Consider the following 20,206-nt stretch of genomic DNA (forward strand, 5'->3'; position numbering starts at 1 on the left):
CATTTCACAGTAAATTAAATTATTTTCGCAGGCGATTTATTTTCACAAACATGAGAAAACGCAAAAAATAAATCTCCATGTTTGAAGTGGAATAAATCATTAGGACAGTGTTAATCATGAAATCAAAAAGTCAGGGAAACTGGTTTGACATTCTAAATTGAGTCAAATTGAGTTGGTTACCAGTCAAATTTTCATTTCTATAATATTTTGATTGTTACTAGAAACAAGGCAAAGTTTTGAACTTCAATACAACATCAGACAGACACTTTATTAGCAGCTCTAGACATGTTTCCAAAATTTATTCTATGTATGTGAATGGACATTTCATTAATTGTAATGTACAAATTATAATAAATGTCATATCAAGACCACCACTTTCATGTTCTCATGAGAGCTAAAAGCCAGGGTCTGTTCCTTATATATTCCTTAAGAAGGTAGATCTAAGTGTAAGGGACATAACTCTTGCAAATGATAGGAACGTTTGTATTCAGCATTTTAAATCAATCTCATGTAAGCATAAAAGTTACTAGGATTGATTTCTCTGTTTCAAGTAAAAGCTTGACTGGCTTTGGTGAAATTGAATATGATAAAAACATATCACTGATTTCAAGAGTTGTGTCCCTTACCCTAGGTCTACCTCCTTAAGTATTTCACAATATAAAAGTAAATTACAAGATATAAATGTAATATATATATAACAAACCTCTATATATGCAGACAATGTCATATAAACTCTCTCTCCTGTTGAAGTTATCTTGTTCAGTAGACTAGAATTGTGTAAAGAACTGTCCCAAGCAGCTTCAAATCGGAAATAAATCCTGAAAACATGGTGATAATTATGAAACTAATGAGTGTTTAATTTACCTAATGGAAATAAAATGGGCAAAAATTAAATCAATTGAATATGAAAACTCATTGCTAAGGGGTAGAGAGTTACTAGCAGATAAACATTCCATAATTCATTGCTAACGGGTAGACAGTTACTGAGGGATAAACATTCCATAATTTTGCACTAACTTTCCTATTACATTGTGTACTAAAATATTGCCATGCTTCTTCCAATTTACCCATTCTCAATCAGACATGAATTAGCAAAGCCAACAAAAATGGGTAAATTGGTAAAATCAGAAGTAAATGTGGTAATAAGAACAAAATGGAGAGGTAAAAACCTGGATATGAAATGGCAAAATTCTGTTTCAAAGTGAAAGGAAATCATGTTGTACATGTCACTCATCTGAAAATAGTATCTCACCGTGGTTAAAAGTCCCAAAATTTCCTCTAATAAGTTAATTGTTCTCTTTAGAACCAGTGTTTCAATGATAATTAAAGTAACTGGTTCCATATACCATACCTATCATCCCCAGGATACTGTATATAGCTAGCAGGGAACAAGCTCAAGGACAAAACATTAGTTTCAAGGTCAAAATCTGTGTATTCCATGGTGGTTCTGATACGTCCAACAACCAGCTCTTTAACATCTTTCCACAACAGGTCAGTTTCAGGGCTTTGTTCCTGCATAATAGTGATAGCCAAGCGACGCTGTATACCTTGGTGGAGAAGGTAGGTACCAGTGCAAGGGAACTCTTCACTGTGGTCTACAACGACTGGTACATATCTAGAAGTAGAGTGAGAATGATTACAAAGACCTGAGGTAGAACTCACAAGTCAGGACCATCTTTTTTCAAAAGACCTAGCAGTTTTTAAGCTTGACTAAATTGATAGATGGTATGAACCTATTGAATTGAGACCATATAAAGAGAAATTTAGGCCCCTTAGGCTGCAAGAACATCAATTATTTCTACCCTAAAAGAATAACATTCTTAGCACCCCATAGGAACCCCAAGCTATGGGAATTTTTAATTTCTTCCCTTCAGATGGTAGACCTAGGACAACTCTTGAAATGAAAGATATTTTTGTATCATATTCAATTTCACCAAAGCCTATCAAGCTTTCATTTAAAACAGAATGAAATTAATAAAAATTACTCTGATGCTTACATGAGATTGATGGAAAATGCGGAATACAAACATTCTTAAGATTTGTTAAGAGTTGTACCCCATTCCTACACCTAGGGCACACATCCCAGTTGCTCTGTAGGCAGAGTGCCTAGCCCCTGGCTAGGTTTCTGAGCACTATTTATTTGCCTTTCACGACAAGCTTAGCGCTGCTGTGGACCTATTCTTTTGACACCCGGATCCGCACTGGGCTTTTGAGGAAGGGGAGACATAACAACAGTACATAATTGTATACTCACTCTCCATTAGGAGCCAATTCACAAATCTCAAACCACACAAGTAAATCAAATCTGGAGTGTATCATACTGGCACTGTAATGTAAATAAATCATTTTAGGCAAAAAGTAAAAATAGCCCTGAGAACCAATCCATTGTCTCCTATTCAGATAGGATGGAAACTTATAATTTACTAAGTGATATGAATGAATATTGAACCGATAAAATATGTGACAAATCACAAGATGATGTTTTTTTCCCATTACATAGAAACAAATGATGACAAAAGAACAATAAAAAAAAATAGGAAAAATAAATGTATTTTGATAGTCAGTATAACTACTTTTAAAAATGTATGTTATCATTTGTGGAGTAAAAAACGCTTCTTATAAAATACAGATTCATAAATATGATATTATCAGGTTATGATTAAATGAGTGCTACATTAAAATTAATGCATCCGAAAATATAGATATCATGTATGTAACTGTCCTGTTCATCTGTTTCAACCTCCCATGCACATGAACTATGAAACAACAGTCATTAAAACACATATACCACAGCAAATAGAAATCTAGATACTACAAAGTCTCACAGTGCACTATACTGAAAGAGTGTAAGAAATTGCCTATAGTTTAGTGGGTGTCATGCAAAAGCCTATCTTACTTTTGAGATATGGATATTCCTATTTTTTAGCCATGTGAAATTTCTTTTACTCACTCAAGTGCGAGACAAAACATGTGTCACAATAAAGCATTTTATGATGTCTTGAAAATACAATGGAATATGTTCTAAATTGGGTTAATAATCACAAATTTTAATTTTGAAAGTGAGGAAAAGAGCCACAAATTGCCAGAAATTACTAAACAAGGAAATCTCAGGCACCTTTTGGTGAGATTTCAATGACCTATAACTCAACAAACCCTTGTAAGAAAGCTTGAATTTTGGGTTAGAATCCTGTCAGTGTCATACCAAAAACTTTAGAATTGATACATACTGCTTCTATATGAAGCTGTATCATTATGGAGACAGTAATAACACAGACTGTATACAATCGAATGACATATTTCCAGCATCTTATAATTATTGTAATTATGAACTTGACTGTTCATAGTTTTGCCAATAAAGCAGTGACTTGAAGTCAAGTACAACCATCATCAAATATAGTACTTCTCCATCTAAGAATCAGGCAAAATTGTACAAGGTGTGGCACATCAAGGAAAAATAAAGAGAGATTTTATTGCATTATCCAAGTATTTATACCCTATAACCTCAAGAAATTACTGTCACAGTGTGTGTAATGTTTGCCTTTTTAAGATATTGATAGGTCAAAGTTAGTTGAAATGCACTATAGAAAAACACTTTTCCTTAGCATTAAAAAAATATCCATGTCACCAATGCTTTAGGATAAATTTAAATAGCTTTTCAGTTGTTTTCTAGATGTATTTGAATACGTTTGAGGTAAAAAAGACAAAATTGAGAAAAATGATGTGCCACTCATTGCCCGATTCTTACACAAAATGGTAATTAAAAGAAAACTGATCAAATGTGACAGTCCTACAGCAGATGATAATTTATACTAGTATAAGGTTGTTGAAATATGGGTCTATTTATCTACACAAACATTTTCATTGATTACCAGTTAATATGTTTTTTGCATCAAAACATCTGAAGAAAGATAAGAGCAAATATTGCTAAATCAATTTTTCTACATTTGTTCTATTAAGGTTATAATGATTTTTTTATCTGTTTGGACCATTTAATAGAGAACCCTAAAAAATCTACACTAGTTGTAATAAAAACACAGACACAATACATTACAGCTTAAAAAATACTTGGAGTTCTAATGTTAATAAAAATAAATAGTCCATTCATCTCTCCTTCTAACACTTATTATACAGTGCAACAACTATGGCTGTACTTATTTTGAAAGTGATGATATACATGACAACATTGTAAGAAATAGAGAGAGTGAAGAAACCACACAACAGATGAGAGTGAAAGATGTACATACTGTGGCGATGATGGCGAGAGAGGGGACTCGACACTGCGACCCGAATCGTACCACCTATACCAAACATAAGCAAAGCATTCAAACAACAAGCTAAGCTGTTAGAACCATTGCCTTTAGATGCAGCAGGCTGTTTTCACACTGTGAAATTTCCATTTTCAGGATTTAAAAATGATGATGGGCTTCATGTTCAGGTCTTCAATATGATAGTAGTTCATTTTTCCACTTATCTCATTTTTATATGGCAAATAGCAATTTTTCAAAATGTTCAATGTCATACTAAAATAAAGCTTTTCTTAATAACAGTCTGTTTTCACATTGTATACTTTCCTTCCACAAGACAGTAAAAAAAATTCAGGTTTTGTTTTTTCATTTTGTGTACTTTCCATTTAGAGGACCCTTAAAAAAGACTAATTTATATCAAACTTTGAAAAGTAAACATATACCAAATTTGTGTAATATTTCTAAATACATGTAATACAGCCTTTCACAGTCATATGACTTTTACTTCTGACCTTGTTGAACTGGAGTAGCCCAATTCGGCTAAATGAATTCATCTATAGAATTAGTAGCAATGGAGCTTAATCTCAGTTCAACAAGATCAGAAGTTTAAGTCAATCGACTGTAAAACAATGAAAAATTTCAGGCTTTCCTCAAAATAGAAGCAATACAAAGATAAGATGAAGAAAAAAAGTGAATCCAATGACATTAATATTTCACCAAAAAATGAAAAATAGTTTATGAAATATTGTGTCTATAATACTGTAATTCAGTTTAATTCAAATTAGACCTATCAATTGTTTCATTCAGGCACTGCATGTAGGATGTAACAACACTCCATTCTACTTTCTGTTCAGATGACCTTTTCAGAATCCTCTGTGGTTTTCCTTTGAATAACGCTTTCAAAATCATGAAAGATGAAATCTGATTGGCTGAGGAGAAAGGTCATATGAACAGAAAGTAGAATGGAGTGTTGTTAGATCCTACATGCAGTGACTGAATGGAACAATTCATGGATTTAATTTTTAGCAAGATTGACTGTAATTGTACCTATTTTTGCAGTGTATTTATTTTTACTATTTTGCAATCACTTTTTATATGCTAATATAAGTACCAGCAAATATGCCTATTTAACATTCAGTATAAGGAAACTTTGAACACAACCCAAACTTTGACACTTGCCAAAATGTTTGAAAACCATTAAATGCAAAAAATAAATACATGTTTACCTGCAAATTAATAAGATAACACATGTTACAGTACTGAAAATAAAAAAAACTACTAAACTATATTATAACATGGGGTAGGCATTGTCTAAATCAGCAAGCACTGTCAGCTTTACTATACATATACCGTCTGTGTGAGACTCATAAAAATAATAATGGACATTAAAAAGAGAGGGGATGACCCAGATGAAAATTTTTGCTCCACAAGTGCAATATTTTTATTTATACTTCACCAGCAAGCAAAATCAATATTTCTATTTGAATATATGTCTTGTTAATTAATGGGGGAGTTTTTTTCAAAAAATGAATAACTTGAACAATTTTTCCCAAAAATTCAAACCCTATACCCCACTTTCCCTTCGCTTTCAAATTGGTCAATAACTTTATAGCACTTCGCAATGCTTTACATTTTTTATCCCTTAAGTGCATCTCTAGCAACATCCATTTCAGTTTTGGCCTGTCAGATCAATCTGTATAGATACCTGAAATATTACAGTTCTCCACGCATGGTGGGAATATTTTACACATATCATGTGATGTAAACAAAATTCAGGCGACAGCCAAAGAAAATGATTGCCTTTCCTATCTTAGAAAAGCTAAGCTTCGATTTTAATAAAATAATCGGAGTTATATTTTTTTCCGAGGCGGGTTAGGTTCTTGACAACAGCAACAGTAGAACAGCAGAGATACACGTATGTACATCCACGTGGTGTTTCCTGAAGTTTTTATAAACATAACATTCACTTCTTTAAATGAGTAACACAAATAAGAAAAGACTTGAAAACTATCAGAAAAGATAAATTTATTTTTACTGAAACGTAATCTTAACCTATATATCTTTATTTGTTTGATTGAAGGAAATGATGAATTTTCTGGGTAAGGACAGTCACTTTTTGTTACTTCCGGAACACGACTTTTTTTTGTTAGTATATTGGGGAACCTTAAGGGAAATTTAGAAAGTACATGTAATAATGGTAGAGCACAAACTGCTTCACGGCGCTCGCTATAAGGCAATTAAGCAATGGTACTTCTGAAATACCCAATCTACACAACATTTTAGATGGATGTGATCATTTCCATTTGTTCAAGGGGTAGAACCCAAAGAAACATTTACATCTTAATGAACTTCTTAGAATTTCAAGAGGCCATGAATACTTCAGTTTTCTACATTGTGCTCAAACCCCCAAATCTGACTTCCTTTAATGCTCATTTTAAGATAAGGTAATAATCTTAGAGCAAGTCATTGTAAGAATCTGGCAAAATTAATAAAAATCTGAAATATGGATATCAAAACCCAACAAATTCGACAACTATTTTCTATTCACGTTTTATATCAATGTCTCTATACAAACACCTTTATGGATTTTTTTTTTTCAATGCTAAAAATTCAAGTAAAAAAGAATTATCTGTCCCCAAATTGTATACTTTCAGTCCATATTTATCTTCATTGAAAGAATTACTCATTCAAGACACAAATGTAATTTGTGCTTTATTCTTTTATTCAGCAAAATAGTGATAATAACCTTGGTGATTTTTTATAAACATGTGTCACCCACTGCCTGATTCTTACTGAGATTAACACTATTTATTAATATCTCCAACTAAATTTCTTTGTTTAGTTCATAGTTTTTGTTAAAAACTTTTAAAATGATGATATTGGAAAATAAAGATATACAATCCAGTTGACCAAGAACGGTGAAACCCTGGTGGTTTTTTATAACCATGTGTCACCCACTGCCTGATTCTTACAGAGACTGACACTTTTTCATTACTATCTCTAGCTAAATATCTGTATAAAGTTCATAGTTTTTGCTAAAAAAATTAAACAAAATTAAATGATATTGGAAAATAAAGATATACAATCCAGTTGACTAAGAATGGTGAAACCTGTCTAAAATGACCCCAGAATAAACTTGAGTTTTGTCTAAACAAATTCTTACAATGGAGTCAGTTTCAATGCATTTTGAACCTGTGTAAACATAACACCTGCTTAAACAGAACAAGACTTACAAAACAAAAAGAGGTTCGTTCAGACAGATTCCAATGTACTAGATTCATGTTACAATAACTGATCACATCTTTATTATTTTAGAATGCTAATATCTATAATACACAATGTTTAAATCTGTAATCACACAATTCCATCACCAATGTATAGAACACTTAATCTGGTTAGATCTAGCTTAACCATGCAGTTTAGAATTTAAAAAACACAGGGAAATTTGACAGGTCAAATGGTATCAACCCATTCACAAATCTAAAATGGAAGGCCTAAAGAACTAATTTTCCTATTTCTTTTTCTAAAAAATTTGCTTTTTTATCATATGTTTGTATTTTTTATTCAAATTTTAGTTCTTTGAAAATAATTGGTCACACTTTTACTTATATCAACAGAACCTCTAGAAATCATTACAACATAGCTGACTGGCATATTCTAATATAAAGACGTCATACTCATTTTCACAGTGTATTAATACATATATTTGTTATTTTTTTACGTGAACAAACTGGCACGAAAAATAGTACATGTCAAACTGATCTATATAGACATGGTAACTTTTGAAATTGTGAAAACTGATACCAGCAAATATGTTCATTTCACAGAATTTATGAAAAATAAGTATGTTAGCAGTATTTCTTTGAAACAGCTCGACTCATTATCAATGAGACCGGAGACCTGTCAAATTTCCCTGCCCTCAAACACACCAGTAATAGCTGAGTTTGTTAGTATTAACCACCCTCTACACTCATACTATACCTCTGTCCTGATGCTTTAGTTGTATCAATCAGTAAATCTCGAGTTTTCTCTTTTTCTCTAATTATTCACAATAGAATAAGGTCAAAAACTTAAATTCTACCTAAAAATATCTTAAACTTCACCCTAGAATCTCAAAGAAGGGAAAACTACAGGGTTTAAAGCCTAGTGAAGACAGAAACACCCAAAGAAAAGAGAGAAATTACAGCAAACATAAACCTAATGTAGAACCATACATTTCAATTTAAAATACCATGTGCATGGACCTTATTTTGTTTTTTTGTTGTGAAAACTGGAGTAACATGTGTTATTAGCTATATACTCCACATAGATTGAAAAATAGGGTATGCCAAAAATAAATACAAATTATTCAAGTACCAATCTGAACAAAAAATGAGACCTTCTCTAAAACGCTTGGATTTGGGTGGTATATGGTCAGGATAAAGGAGAAAAATCATAACCAAGGTTACCATCACTTAAATAATAAGATATAAATAAATCAAGGTCATGAAATTATGAATAACAACGATGATGCTTATGACTGAAGTCATGAATAATCATTATTTCAAATGAGAGTAAACCATGATTATACACAAATTAAATAAATTATACACATTGTGTATTACATACATACCTGGGAGGTACTAATACACCAAACTTAGGTGATGGTACTGGCTTAGAGACTGTCATCATTGGTGGGAAGCTTCTCTTAGGAGGGGGTCTAATACTACTGCAATTTAGAAAAAAAGACAGATTAAGTTTTACTTAAGTTATTGTGAAAATATGAGTTAATGGATGTCAACAGAAACTTTAGAAGATCTTGTTGCAACCACACATAAAGGTTTTAGAAAAAAAAAACAAAGCATGAAATACGACTGTTTCTTAAGTGTCAATACCATATTTTTTTCTATAACCACTTGCAATAAGGATGTCAATTACCTAATAATTGTTAAAGTGTACTCATTTGTGGACCTATTCATGAAACAAATTTCTCCTAGAAATAAATCTGACTTACTTTTGTGATAGGTAATCTGTATCTTGTTCATGGAGATTCTGACTTACTTTTGAGATAATTAATCTTTGGCTTAGTTCATGGAGATTCTGACTTATTTTTATGAGAGGTAATCTTTGGCTTGTTCATGGAGATTCTGACTTACTTTTGTGATAGGTAATCTTTGGCTTGTTCATGGAGTGGGTGTTGTTGGTAATGTCCGAACACTTCAAACACTAACGGCTGGGTTTTTATATAGTCAATAAACGATTTGGTAACATTTACTGTAAACTGAAATATAAACAGGAGCTTTCAAAAAAAAAATCTTCCAAAAAAATGTACATGATAGTAAAAATAAAGATCTATATTTTGAAAGATGCAAATTATGAAATATGTGATACACCAATACAAGGCTGCACAATTCTATTTTTGTTATTTATTTGTTTTATGGGTCTATATGATGAAACGTATCATCATTCATTCCAATCTGTCAGTTCTTGTTAGATAATTCACATTGAAAATCCAATAGTTTCTGTAGTATTTCCATGTCATTTGCAGGGTTATCTCCCTTAATTTTGAATTCTATAATACCTTCCTTTTAATTTATATCTCCTATATACAGGGATTATAAGAAAAGGTATATTTTAATTTCTGTTTACTATAAAAAAAAAATCAACAAAATTTGTAGGCTTTCCAACCATGAATCAAATTTTGCATAACTTTCAGCAGGAGTACTACTTAAAAAGTTACATACATGTATATTAACATTTTTCTGCAAAATAAGATTCCTCAACAGTACTTACATTCTGTACATGATAAAATCCAAGTGGATTATTTTTCCCACAGTTCTTCAGTGGCTCTGTAGAGAAAGCTTCATCATGTCTATGGAGGAAGCTGAAAGCAAGAGATATTTGATGTAATGAATTAAAGACTTGAAAGTTATGGTGAATAAGGTTACTGTGTCTTTAGTTTTTAGGTGATTTTTGCCCTATATGGGCATTTAAAATCTTTATTGCCATCACTTTTATGTTGGTTGTATGTTGAGAGTCAAAAATGCATTCAAAGAGACACTTAAATGTTTGCATAGAGTACTTAGGTGGTAAAAATTTTTTTATAAGTTTTATAAGTATGAAAACTTCACAATAATAGCTAAAGATGCTGTAAAGTTCTATTATAACAAGAATGGATATGGTGAATATATCTATAAGACAGCTACCCAAACAGGATGAAAAAATGTAAGCTAATATTTGTTTCATTTGGTATAACAACTGCATTATACAACGAAACTTGTGAGTATATTAAAGAAATATGATAAATTTTTTTCATTCTTATTTTATTTTTTTTTTTTTTGCTCAAAAAGTTTTGTTTTCACTTTACATAAAATTTCTTCTGGACAAAACAGGACTTACTTGAACTGACAGAAAATATCAGCATATTCAGGAGATATCCCAGAAGCCTCTAGTATTGTGACTCGGAACAGGAGTTGTGAGCCAAGTTTCAAGTGACCAGGCAAATCATTTTCTAATATCTCTGGGAACATATCTGCTTTCAGGGATTTCTCTGTATTCATATCATTCATTTCTGAAAGACATAAAGTGAAACCGAAACTTTTTTGGACTTCAAAATTGGTTTGGTTTAGACAGATGTACAATTTACTTAGGGTCAAAATACATTCAAACTCATATACAGAGGCTTCAAATAGTGTCTGGTTTAGGCAAGTTTTCAGATTATCCTAGATTTAGTTAAGACAAGATTGCTTGTATATATTGATGCTGAATAAGCCCTTTCTTTATTTGCCCATGATTTGCCCATGATTTACCCACATAAGTATAGATATCAAATATGTAAAATAACAGTAAGCTTTTTCTACATATTTAATTAAAGGTGGAATTTAGCTTAAATGTTCATAAATTTAAGAAATAAACCCTAACAAATATATAGATGTAGCATGAATATACAACAAAAAAATAGGACAATAATGGAACATTAAATGATATCCTGCCACAAAATTGTGAAAAAAGGGAGATGACAAAATACAAAAAAATACCAATCATATATATTGCAAATTTTGTGTTTCAAGAAGTAACCTCTCATCAGCAGGGAAATGTTCAAAATAGCCTAACTTGAAAAGTACATTTTGGATTTTGATGGAAATTAAACTAAACTGTTTTTTATGGATTTAATAACTGTGCAAAGTTTCAGGAAAATTCAATGGTCCTTTCCCAAGTTATTTTCTGGAAACCATTGGGGGTGGATGGACGACACGCACATTTTCCAAGAGTATCACATAATACCTGCTCACTTCATGTGACAGAGTATAAAAAAAATTAGTTGTTAAAAATGGAATTGTGGAAGTGGAAAAACATTTTGTCTGCTAATTATTTTATTTTTTTTAATTAATTTTGTTCATGAACATAAAATCAAAGATCTGGCATTTTTATTTGTATCTTTTTAAGTAATATTACATACCATCAGTAGTGTTGTTATCAGGGCTCTGACCTTCACCTTCAACATAACGCAACTCTTCAGTGGAGGGTGCAGCCTGAGGTTCAGTCCTATTTTCATACAGCTGCTTCTTTTTAAAATATTCTTCATCTTTGAATGAAATTTTAGCATTTCCAGACTGTTTGATTCCAGGAGTAAAGTCTGGGGTTTCCTCTTTACCTAGAAATCATAGAAGAACTTTTTATGTGTTTCAGTGGCTATTGTCATTTTCATTGTTAGAAAACCCTTTTAAATTTGGCTGTACTAAGTATTATGGTATCCTGAAAAGATTGTTTATTCCTTATAAATCAGGAATCAGATTAATCAACTATACCAATTCTATTTTTAGAATATTTGTTGACCTTACCTGTGATTGCCTGAACAGCTACCCGTATTGACCCCTTGACCTCTCCTTTCTCACTGACAATGTTAACTCTATGTACCAATGCAACAGGATAGTACAGGTTACTTAAATATACAAATGATCTGAAAAATAAGATTTAATATTTGTTACAAATTGTTAAGTGTCTCAAAAAAAACAATGCCTGCAAAAATTTTTCTTTAGTTTTATTTAAATCATCTTAGTGATTTGTTCCACTTTTTTTGCTAGAGTAAGCTCCAAAAATTAAATTCAATGATAAATTGAGTTGTTTCAGCTTACACATCCTTAAATTGTGTAAATTTACACTTCAAATCTGGCATATTTAAAATACCAGAAACATGAAGTTGAAGAAAATGTCTTGATGGATATACAATGTACCCCCACTTGTACAGGAAGTTGTTACCAGACAGCAACCAAAATCGATTACAACTTACGCACTACAAAAAAAAAAAAACCATACAAAATCTGAAATCAATTTATCAATTAGAAACCAAGATAACTGCAAGAAATTTTGTACCAATAGAATGACACAGGAACAAGGTGATTCAAACATACCACTCACTTGTTGAGTTACATGGAGCAAGGATAATGACTCAAAGACACACCTAATGGGAGAAATAGCCTATTCATCAAAGAGTAATCAAGGGAACCAAGATTCTAGCAGAAATCAAAAGAATGTAATCCAGGGACAAAGACCAGACATGGAAAACAGACACAACAAAGAACATAAAGTAACCAAAATCATACATACAAGGTAGCAAAAGTAAATGAGCAACTCAGACTCCACTAAAAATTGGGAGCATGTAATGTAAGCGTCCTCTACTTTTCTAGAAACACCCGCTTCAAAGTTCCATCCATCATTTTGTCACTATATACAATACATCTCCCGTATATATTACATTACCTTCCAACCAATCTGAACCAAGGAAATCTGTCATAGAATGGATCTCCTCCTGTCATACTATCTATACTGGGTTCTGGAGAAGTGGGAGATAACTCTGCTTCATTGTGGTACATCTCTCTCATCAACTCAAGTCGTTGCCTGAAATATTAATGAAAGGACATTTTTTTCTACTGTGAATTGTTGATTTCATAATTATAAATTGCCTAGAATATAAACATAATGTATTTGTCTTTTAATGTAAAATATTTTGTCTGGAATATAAATCAAAGTAAATTTGACTTCTAATGTAAAATGTTGATTTCCTAAGTATAAGGTGCCAGGAATTTCAAGTCAATATAGTATTAACTTCACATTAATTTCACAATCATAAGTTGCCTGAATATTGATGTTGATGCTTAGCCTAAATTGCCTGGAATGTCAATTCATGATGGCAATGCGTAATTGTACAGTATTGATGCATTTATCTGCTATAAAAATTGCATTTTTTTAAGATATATTCTGATGTATGTGTCTAGTTTTTTCATCTGATGAAAAATACTGATATTCCAGATTGCCAAATCTGACAGAAAATTGTTAATTAGTTTAAAAGTTGTAAATGGCACTTCCAATATAGAAGAATCCATTGAGTTGCTACATGATTATTCACATTTTCTATTGTAGGTGATAATATAGAAATTTCATGTACTCTGCAGTCTGGAAGGAAAATAGAAATGAAGTGGCAAATAGTTCTAAGTAGATGTAAAAGTTGAAATAGAATAGAAAATAGCATCTTGCACCAGTTATTGTACATGAAAACCAAAATTCATAGAATCTGAATGTAACATAGACTTGACAATTTCAGACAAAAATTATCAGACCTTGATAATTGACATAAAAAAATATCCAACCTTTTCCCTTTCTACAAAAATGAGATTCACTTCTAAAATACAACAACAAATGATGGATGATTGTAACTAAAAATATATATTGTATTAGAGTACTGGCACTTGTGACAAATTTGTGACATGCACAGTTTATTTTCCACTAACTTATATATCAAGATGGCCAAGACAGCCTGTATTTAATTGTAAACTTTATTTGTCCTTTTGACTTTTTCATATGTAGTACCAGAATATTTCTTCAATGTACTTCTAAAAATCCTGCAAAGCCACAGAACTTTTAAAAGATGGCAAAAGGAATACTGGTAATATAAAAGATACAATATACTTGTATTATGTCTGCAGTATTTAAACAAATACAACATCAGATGAAATAAAAGAAATAGAAGAAATTCCAAGCCTTTAGTACATATACCAATATGTATTTATGTGGATGAGATCCGGACTACTACTTACATAAATGAAATTGAACTACAACAACAGGCTACAACATAAATTTCCAAAGTATAGGCCCAATCAAGTACCAGGCTTATTAAGAATCAAGTCTTTTTAAGAACCATACAAATTCTGTAATGTTATACACCCCAAAAGGCTACATATTTTCGTCTTTGTTATTAAGTGGCTTTATGGGTCTATGATGAAATGTATAATTATTCATTCCAATCTGTCTGCTCTAAAGAGATAATTCACACTGAAAATCCACTGGATTCTACTGTGTATTATTCATAGAGTTATCTCCCTTAAATTTTGAATTTTACATTACATTCTCTATAATTTATATCTCTGATGATCAAGAGTTATATGAAAATCCACTTGTTATTTTCTGTTTACTTAAACATTTTAAATAAAATATTAAAAAAAAATATGTAGGTTTTCCAATCATGAATCACATTTTGCATGATTCTTAACTGGAGTACTACTTAATATGATATAATCATTTTAAATCACCATGTTCAAAAGGCAACACAGTTTTGTTATTTCAAAATTTCTTGAATTTCTTGAACAAAAGATATGAAGAATGAAAAAAAAAGTTATTGGTCTGTAAATTGAATTTCACTGTTTTACTTTTTCAAAGCATTTTGCACAGATAAAATATGCAGTTACAATAAAATATGTAAATTTAAGCTATACAAGTTTTTACAAATTCTTACAAAATTAGTTAAAATTTTGTCTACATCACATGAGGAAAATACCAGAATATTTCACCCAAAACATGTTCAATACATTTTGCTTTCCAATAAGCCTGATTTTTACAGGAAGTAATACCAAAGGGAGACAACACCTAGACACAACATCAATGTTTTTAACAGACCTTGATGGAATCAAATTAGCAAAATTAAAGACATTTTGGTTTGGATTACATCCCATCAAACACTGAAAGAAATCCTGTTTTTGTACCGGAGAATCTGGCGAATGATCTTCATTGTAAATGTCTCGCATGAGTCCCAAACGATGTCTACAAAATCACAAAATGATTTTATTTTCAGGCTTTTGTTTAGAGTGGTAAAAGATATGTAATGGTCACTCAAAAGTATATTGAAAAGAGTTAGCTAAAATTCATTCCCTGATGCAAGCACAGGCAATAGTTTAAAAATCTTATTTTATACCTAATATATGAAAATAATTTAGTAAAAATAAGAAAAAGTTATAAAAATTGATTGTGCAAACTGAAAAAAAAATACAAAGATTTTCATATTTTCATCTTATTCGAAACAATCGTGCAAAAATGAAAAAAGAGCAATATAAAGAAAGAAAAAGTTTAAGGAAAACACTTTAGACAAGAATGTCGTCATTTGACAAAGTTGGAACTCATGCCTCGACAAAAGAAATTATTAGCAATGAAATATAAGTTCAATTTTACTTCATTCTCTCATTAAAGTAAAGGAATAGAGTCATATATAATTAAAAAACAAAGAAATAAAATTTGACAGATACACAAAGGTTCACAAGACTGAGGAACATTCGCTCATGCAAATGAAATAATTACCAGTTACAATCAATTTGATTGATTATCACATGTTGTAACATTTCTATCAGAATTTTTGTAATTGCAATTTCCATCACTGAATTTCCCCATACTGTGCTTTTTTCTCAAATAAATGAAAGACAAATTAATTCAATTCATCCAATTCATCGTGCATTTTGCTTCAATTGAAAACTGTAAAAGATGAGTGAATGGAGTCATTTCTTGAATAACAGTAAACTCACAAGGGTGATAATTTTGTCATTTTGATTCCTACGGGAGATAAATTTGTCATTTCGATTTACATCTAATAAAACATTTATCATTGATCACTAAATTATTAATTTAAATTCCCAAACAAACCTGAAATTAGTAATACAATGTATTAAAGACCTTTTTTTTTTTCTTCGAAAGAAAATTTTGTAGATCAAACAATATCAATAACTGGAAAATTATCTATGTAAAAATTGATGTAACTGGTAAAATAATGAATGAATTAAAATGATGTACATTTCAAGAGCTTCCAACCTTGTCCAGACCAAATTATTTGGACGTTAAAAATATACAGTAGATTCTAATATTTTGGAGTATCTAATGACAAAAATACAGTAAAGTGTATCGATACTGGGAATATTTGCTTCAGAAGTTTCTCTTTCAAAAATTAACAAGGACATGATAAATTTACTTACTGTGAAAGTACCATTGTTCGTGGGGTACCTGTTTTTCGTGGTTTCCATGGGTAGGCCAAACTACAGAATTTGGTTCCCAACCAAAAAGAGAATCCCTTTGATGTGTATACTGAATACCTCAAAACCATAAATTCAAGAATCCACCAACTTGTGTTTCTTCCTTAATCCACGAAAATTGGTATCCACAAATTTAAGTACTTTCACAGTAGTTTACCCACTATTAGCAAGTCATTTCAAGTTTATAGCAACCCCATAACATAAATAGAAAATGACATTTTTCACAAATAGAACATAGTTGGGCATTTAAATATATAAAATTTCAGTGATATTATATTGGAATTAGGTATTAGTACATAATACAGAGTAACCTGTCTTCACAAACCCTTTTTGAAATTTGTTCTGTTTTAATAGACAGGTGTTCAGCAAACCAAGGATAAAAATGCATTTAAGTTGATATTGTCAGACTTTAAAGGGTGTCTGGTTTAGACAGGTGTTCAGCCAACCAAGGATCAAAATACATTTAAACTGATGTTGTGGGACTTCAAAATGTTCTGGTTTAGACAGGTTTTTGGAGTATTCAGGTTTAAATAGGTTTTAATATTTTGTATAATTATTAGTATATCCTTTATATTAACTATATAGGGATATAATATTACATCATATGATAATATCAAATATAACATATTAGTATGATTTTATTATAAAATACATAACTGATCCTATTCTACTGAGAAATGTTGAAACAGTTTGTACTCACTTGAGTTTATCTAAGGACCAGTAATGTGTAGCTCCATTTTTGGTATCTTGGACCTCCACAGCAACAACAGTCTTTGGAAATGGTCTACCACAGTCCCTACCATTGGATGGTGTCAGGTCTGGTGGGAGGGGTGAGTACATGGTGTCGGTCAGCAACACAAACTGGAACTGTACCTAAAATGGAAACCAGTATTAAAGGCCCTTGAATATTGTCAGTTACATTTACATTTACCTTACCAGTGCACCTGGTCTTTGCTTTCTGTTTTTGGTAATTTTTTCATTTTTCGTTCAATTTCAGTATTTTTTTTTAAAAACTGCTTTGTTATTAGTAAAAGACTATTTCATTGTACTTTGAAAATTTATTTCTAAATACTGAAAATTCAAGAACTATTGTATGCAATTTTGAATTTCAAATAATTATTCTAAAATTAAATTCTGTTTCAATTTTGGCATTATAAAGAACTTTCCTATTTAAATTTTTCTTAATCTGTATGCCACCGGAGTTTATTAATGATCAGACTTGATTTAATGAAGCTAACCAAAACAGTGGAAAATTCTGCAATCAGATGTTAACATGTGGTTAAATCCAGATTTGAAAAAGCACAATTTCGCTTTGAGGCAGAAGAAAATCATATCTAATAGCTATCGCAACATTTTTGCAGCAATTTCTAAATTTTCAAAACTGTTGTTCACTTGACGTATTCTCAATTGTTTCACAGTTTAAGGAAGTAGACCTAGGAAAAGGGAAATAACTCTTGAAATCAGTGATATGTTTGTATCATATTCAATTTCACCAAAGCCTTTCAAGCTTTTCTTTGAAATAGAAAGAAATCAATCAAGTTACTTTGATGCTTAGTTGAGATTGATGTAAAATGGTGAATACAAACGTTCCAACGATTTGTAAGAATTGTGTCCCTTACCCTAGGTCTACCTCCTTAATCCAACAATGCCAAATACCATAATCTGAATCATTTTAAATCTTGAGTTGTACAACAATTATCATTTGGTAGTAAAAACTTACCTTTTTACTCAGTTCCACACTTATAGCATTAGCTTCTTTCAAGAATATTGCATTTCCCCATAAATCATCCTAAAAAAAATTAATTCATTACAATGCTGTCCACTCCACAGAAAAATCTACTACAACTGATCCAGGATAATAAAGACCTAAAAGATTTCTGTACTTGTTCTTAATGATGTTTGACAACACAGATTTTGAATGATGTGAGCTTTTTTTATGACTTTCCTAAAAAATATTAATGAAAATTAAATGTGCATTATTGAACTCCCAAGTGGTGGTATGTTTTCCATAATGCACATTCAAAATCATATAGGAATGCAATGCACCAAATAAAGCTAACAGTAGTTTACGAGTGAATAGTCCTTTGTCATATTCACAACTTTGGCATTGTTTTTTTAAGATTTTAAGCAAAGGGGAGTAACTTTCTACAAATCTGTCACCCAACAAGACTAGTTTACTGTCAAATTGGACAGCAATAGACTCAAATTCAAATATTTAATTTAATAGAGCCACGGTAAGTACCTGGATACTTTTAAATAACTTATTTCTAACCATTAGATACTTACCAAGGTGAAAAAAGATGAAGTTTCCTAGAAAAATGTTTACTGTTTTCCCTTTCCCAAATAAGAGCGTAAACCAGTTTGTTAGGTGTTGGTGGGTTATTTCCCTTTGAAAAACTTGCTAAAATGGCTTGCATTCCATAAATATGAAAAAAGATAATTGAACTATTGAACATCATTTACATCCAAAACTTCGCAAAGTCTAACTCTGTAAGAACATGCATTTTAAATTCAGAATGAAATCCAGGGAGGTCACCAATGGGAATAAATCATCTTTACATATGATCTAGGCATTACTTTCAAAAGAACTTACCCTGAGAGATGTAAACTGGTGATACTTCCATTTCCTGAATGCCCAAGTACACAGCTGTCTCTCTTTTTCAGTCCACTGGTATTCTGAAACAAATACTGGAGTTGTTCATAAAGTAAAACTTGTCAATTGAAAGCTGAACCCCTTTCAAAGTTTAAATTTGGTTCAGTTTAGACAGGCATTCAGTTTTATACCACGATTCAAAATTTAAAAAAAATTAAAAGAAGAAATGTTTGAGTGACACCCCCACTTTCCATTACAATATAATGAATTTTTTTGATTTTTTTTTTTTGGCTAATGGGAAATAGATGTAATACAAGTATGAAAACACAACCTATAATGTATATATGAAGTTTAGTACAATATATAAGCAGCCTGGGATTAATAGTAGCCGAGAAAAATATGACAAAAATTTTGTGTATTACCACAGTATCAGGAAAATTCAAGTTTTTCTGGCAAACAGGTAGTAGATGTCATACATTAAGTACAAAAGCCCATTCCACAATAAAGATAAAATTCCTATCTATCTACACTGACCTTGTTGTTCTTCTTCTGACGTGACGTCTTCCATGTGACAAACTGATGACATCATAGAATAATTCTCCACCTGTTCCTGCAGGTTCTGGATACGTGTTTCATAGTCCTGGGGAAAAATATCACAATTTACATCAAAAAGTATAGCACTGTCAAACATTATCAAAAATACAAGCCTAATTCAACATTACAAGTTCCTATTTAGGAATATGCTCTGCTTATGTTCAGCCATTTTTTGACAGATTTTCTGACTCCTCTGGTTTTATCCATTTCATAGCATAAGTTTTTTCCAAGGGATCCCACTTTTCATTTCTTTAATTCATTAAACACACCTTAAAATGCTATTTGAGAAGTTTTAAATAACCCTTGATATTTCTTCGGGGTTTCTGATAAATATAACCTACTTTAACAAAACCTATGGAAAGTCTAGAGAAATCCTTTTCCAACCAGAATTTCAGATGCTTATATCACAAAAACAATCACAAAGACCCATCAATTTGTTCTACTTATAT

At 31.2% G+C, this 20,206-nt stretch overlaps 1 protein-coding gene across 12 annotated transcripts in view; it reads right to left on the reverse strand.

Moving 5' to 3' along the window:
• LOC148602050 (kinesin-like protein unc-104) overlaps positions 1-20,206 on the reverse strand; it is a 90,710-nt gene that overhangs the window by 17,522 nt on the left and 52,982 nt on the right. For 6 of the 12 annotated variants that reach the window (XM_088556701.1, XM_088556700.1, XM_088556697.1 and 3 more), the window contains 16 exons: positions 19,698-19,803; positions 19,164-19,246; positions 18,291-18,359; positions 17,271-17,443; positions 15,174-15,317; positions 12,984-13,121; positions 12,065-12,183; positions 11,683-11,877; positions 10,623-10,794; positions 10,017-10,107; positions 9,380-9,504; positions 8,857-8,952; positions 8,226-8,282; positions 2,255-2,326; positions 1,352-1,615; positions 704-818 (listed from right to left, as the gene is read on the reverse strand). In XM_088556701.1, the coding sequence (XP_088412827.1) occupies positions 704-818; positions 1,352-1,615; positions 2,255-2,326; positions 8,226-8,282; positions 8,857-8,952; positions 9,380-9,504; positions 10,017-10,107; positions 10,623-10,794; positions 11,683-11,877; positions 12,065-12,183; positions 12,984-13,121; positions 15,174-15,317; positions 17,271-17,443; positions 18,291-18,359; positions 19,164-19,246; positions 19,698-19,803 (2,019 nt within the window). Of the gene's footprint in view, positions 1-703; positions 819-1,351; positions 1,616-2,254; positions 2,327-4,244; positions 4,299-8,225; positions 8,283-8,856; positions 8,953-9,379; positions 9,505-10,016; positions 10,108-10,622; positions 10,795-11,682; positions 11,878-12,064; positions 12,184-12,983; positions 13,122-15,173; positions 15,318-17,270; positions 17,444-18,290; positions 18,360-19,163; positions 19,247-19,697; positions 19,804-20,206 lie in introns of all 12 variants that reach the window. The other 6 variants (XM_088556699.1, XM_088556695.1, XM_088556705.1 and 3 more) reach the window with 4 other exon arrangements.

This window comes from Perna viridis, chromosome 12 (assembly GCF_037379345.1).
Source record: "Perna viridis isolate PV_CMFRI_1.1 ecotype Kerala chromosome 12, ASM3737934v1, whole genome shotgun sequence".
NCBI lineage: Eukaryota > Metazoa > Mollusca > Bivalvia > Mytilida > Mytilidae > Perna > Perna viridis.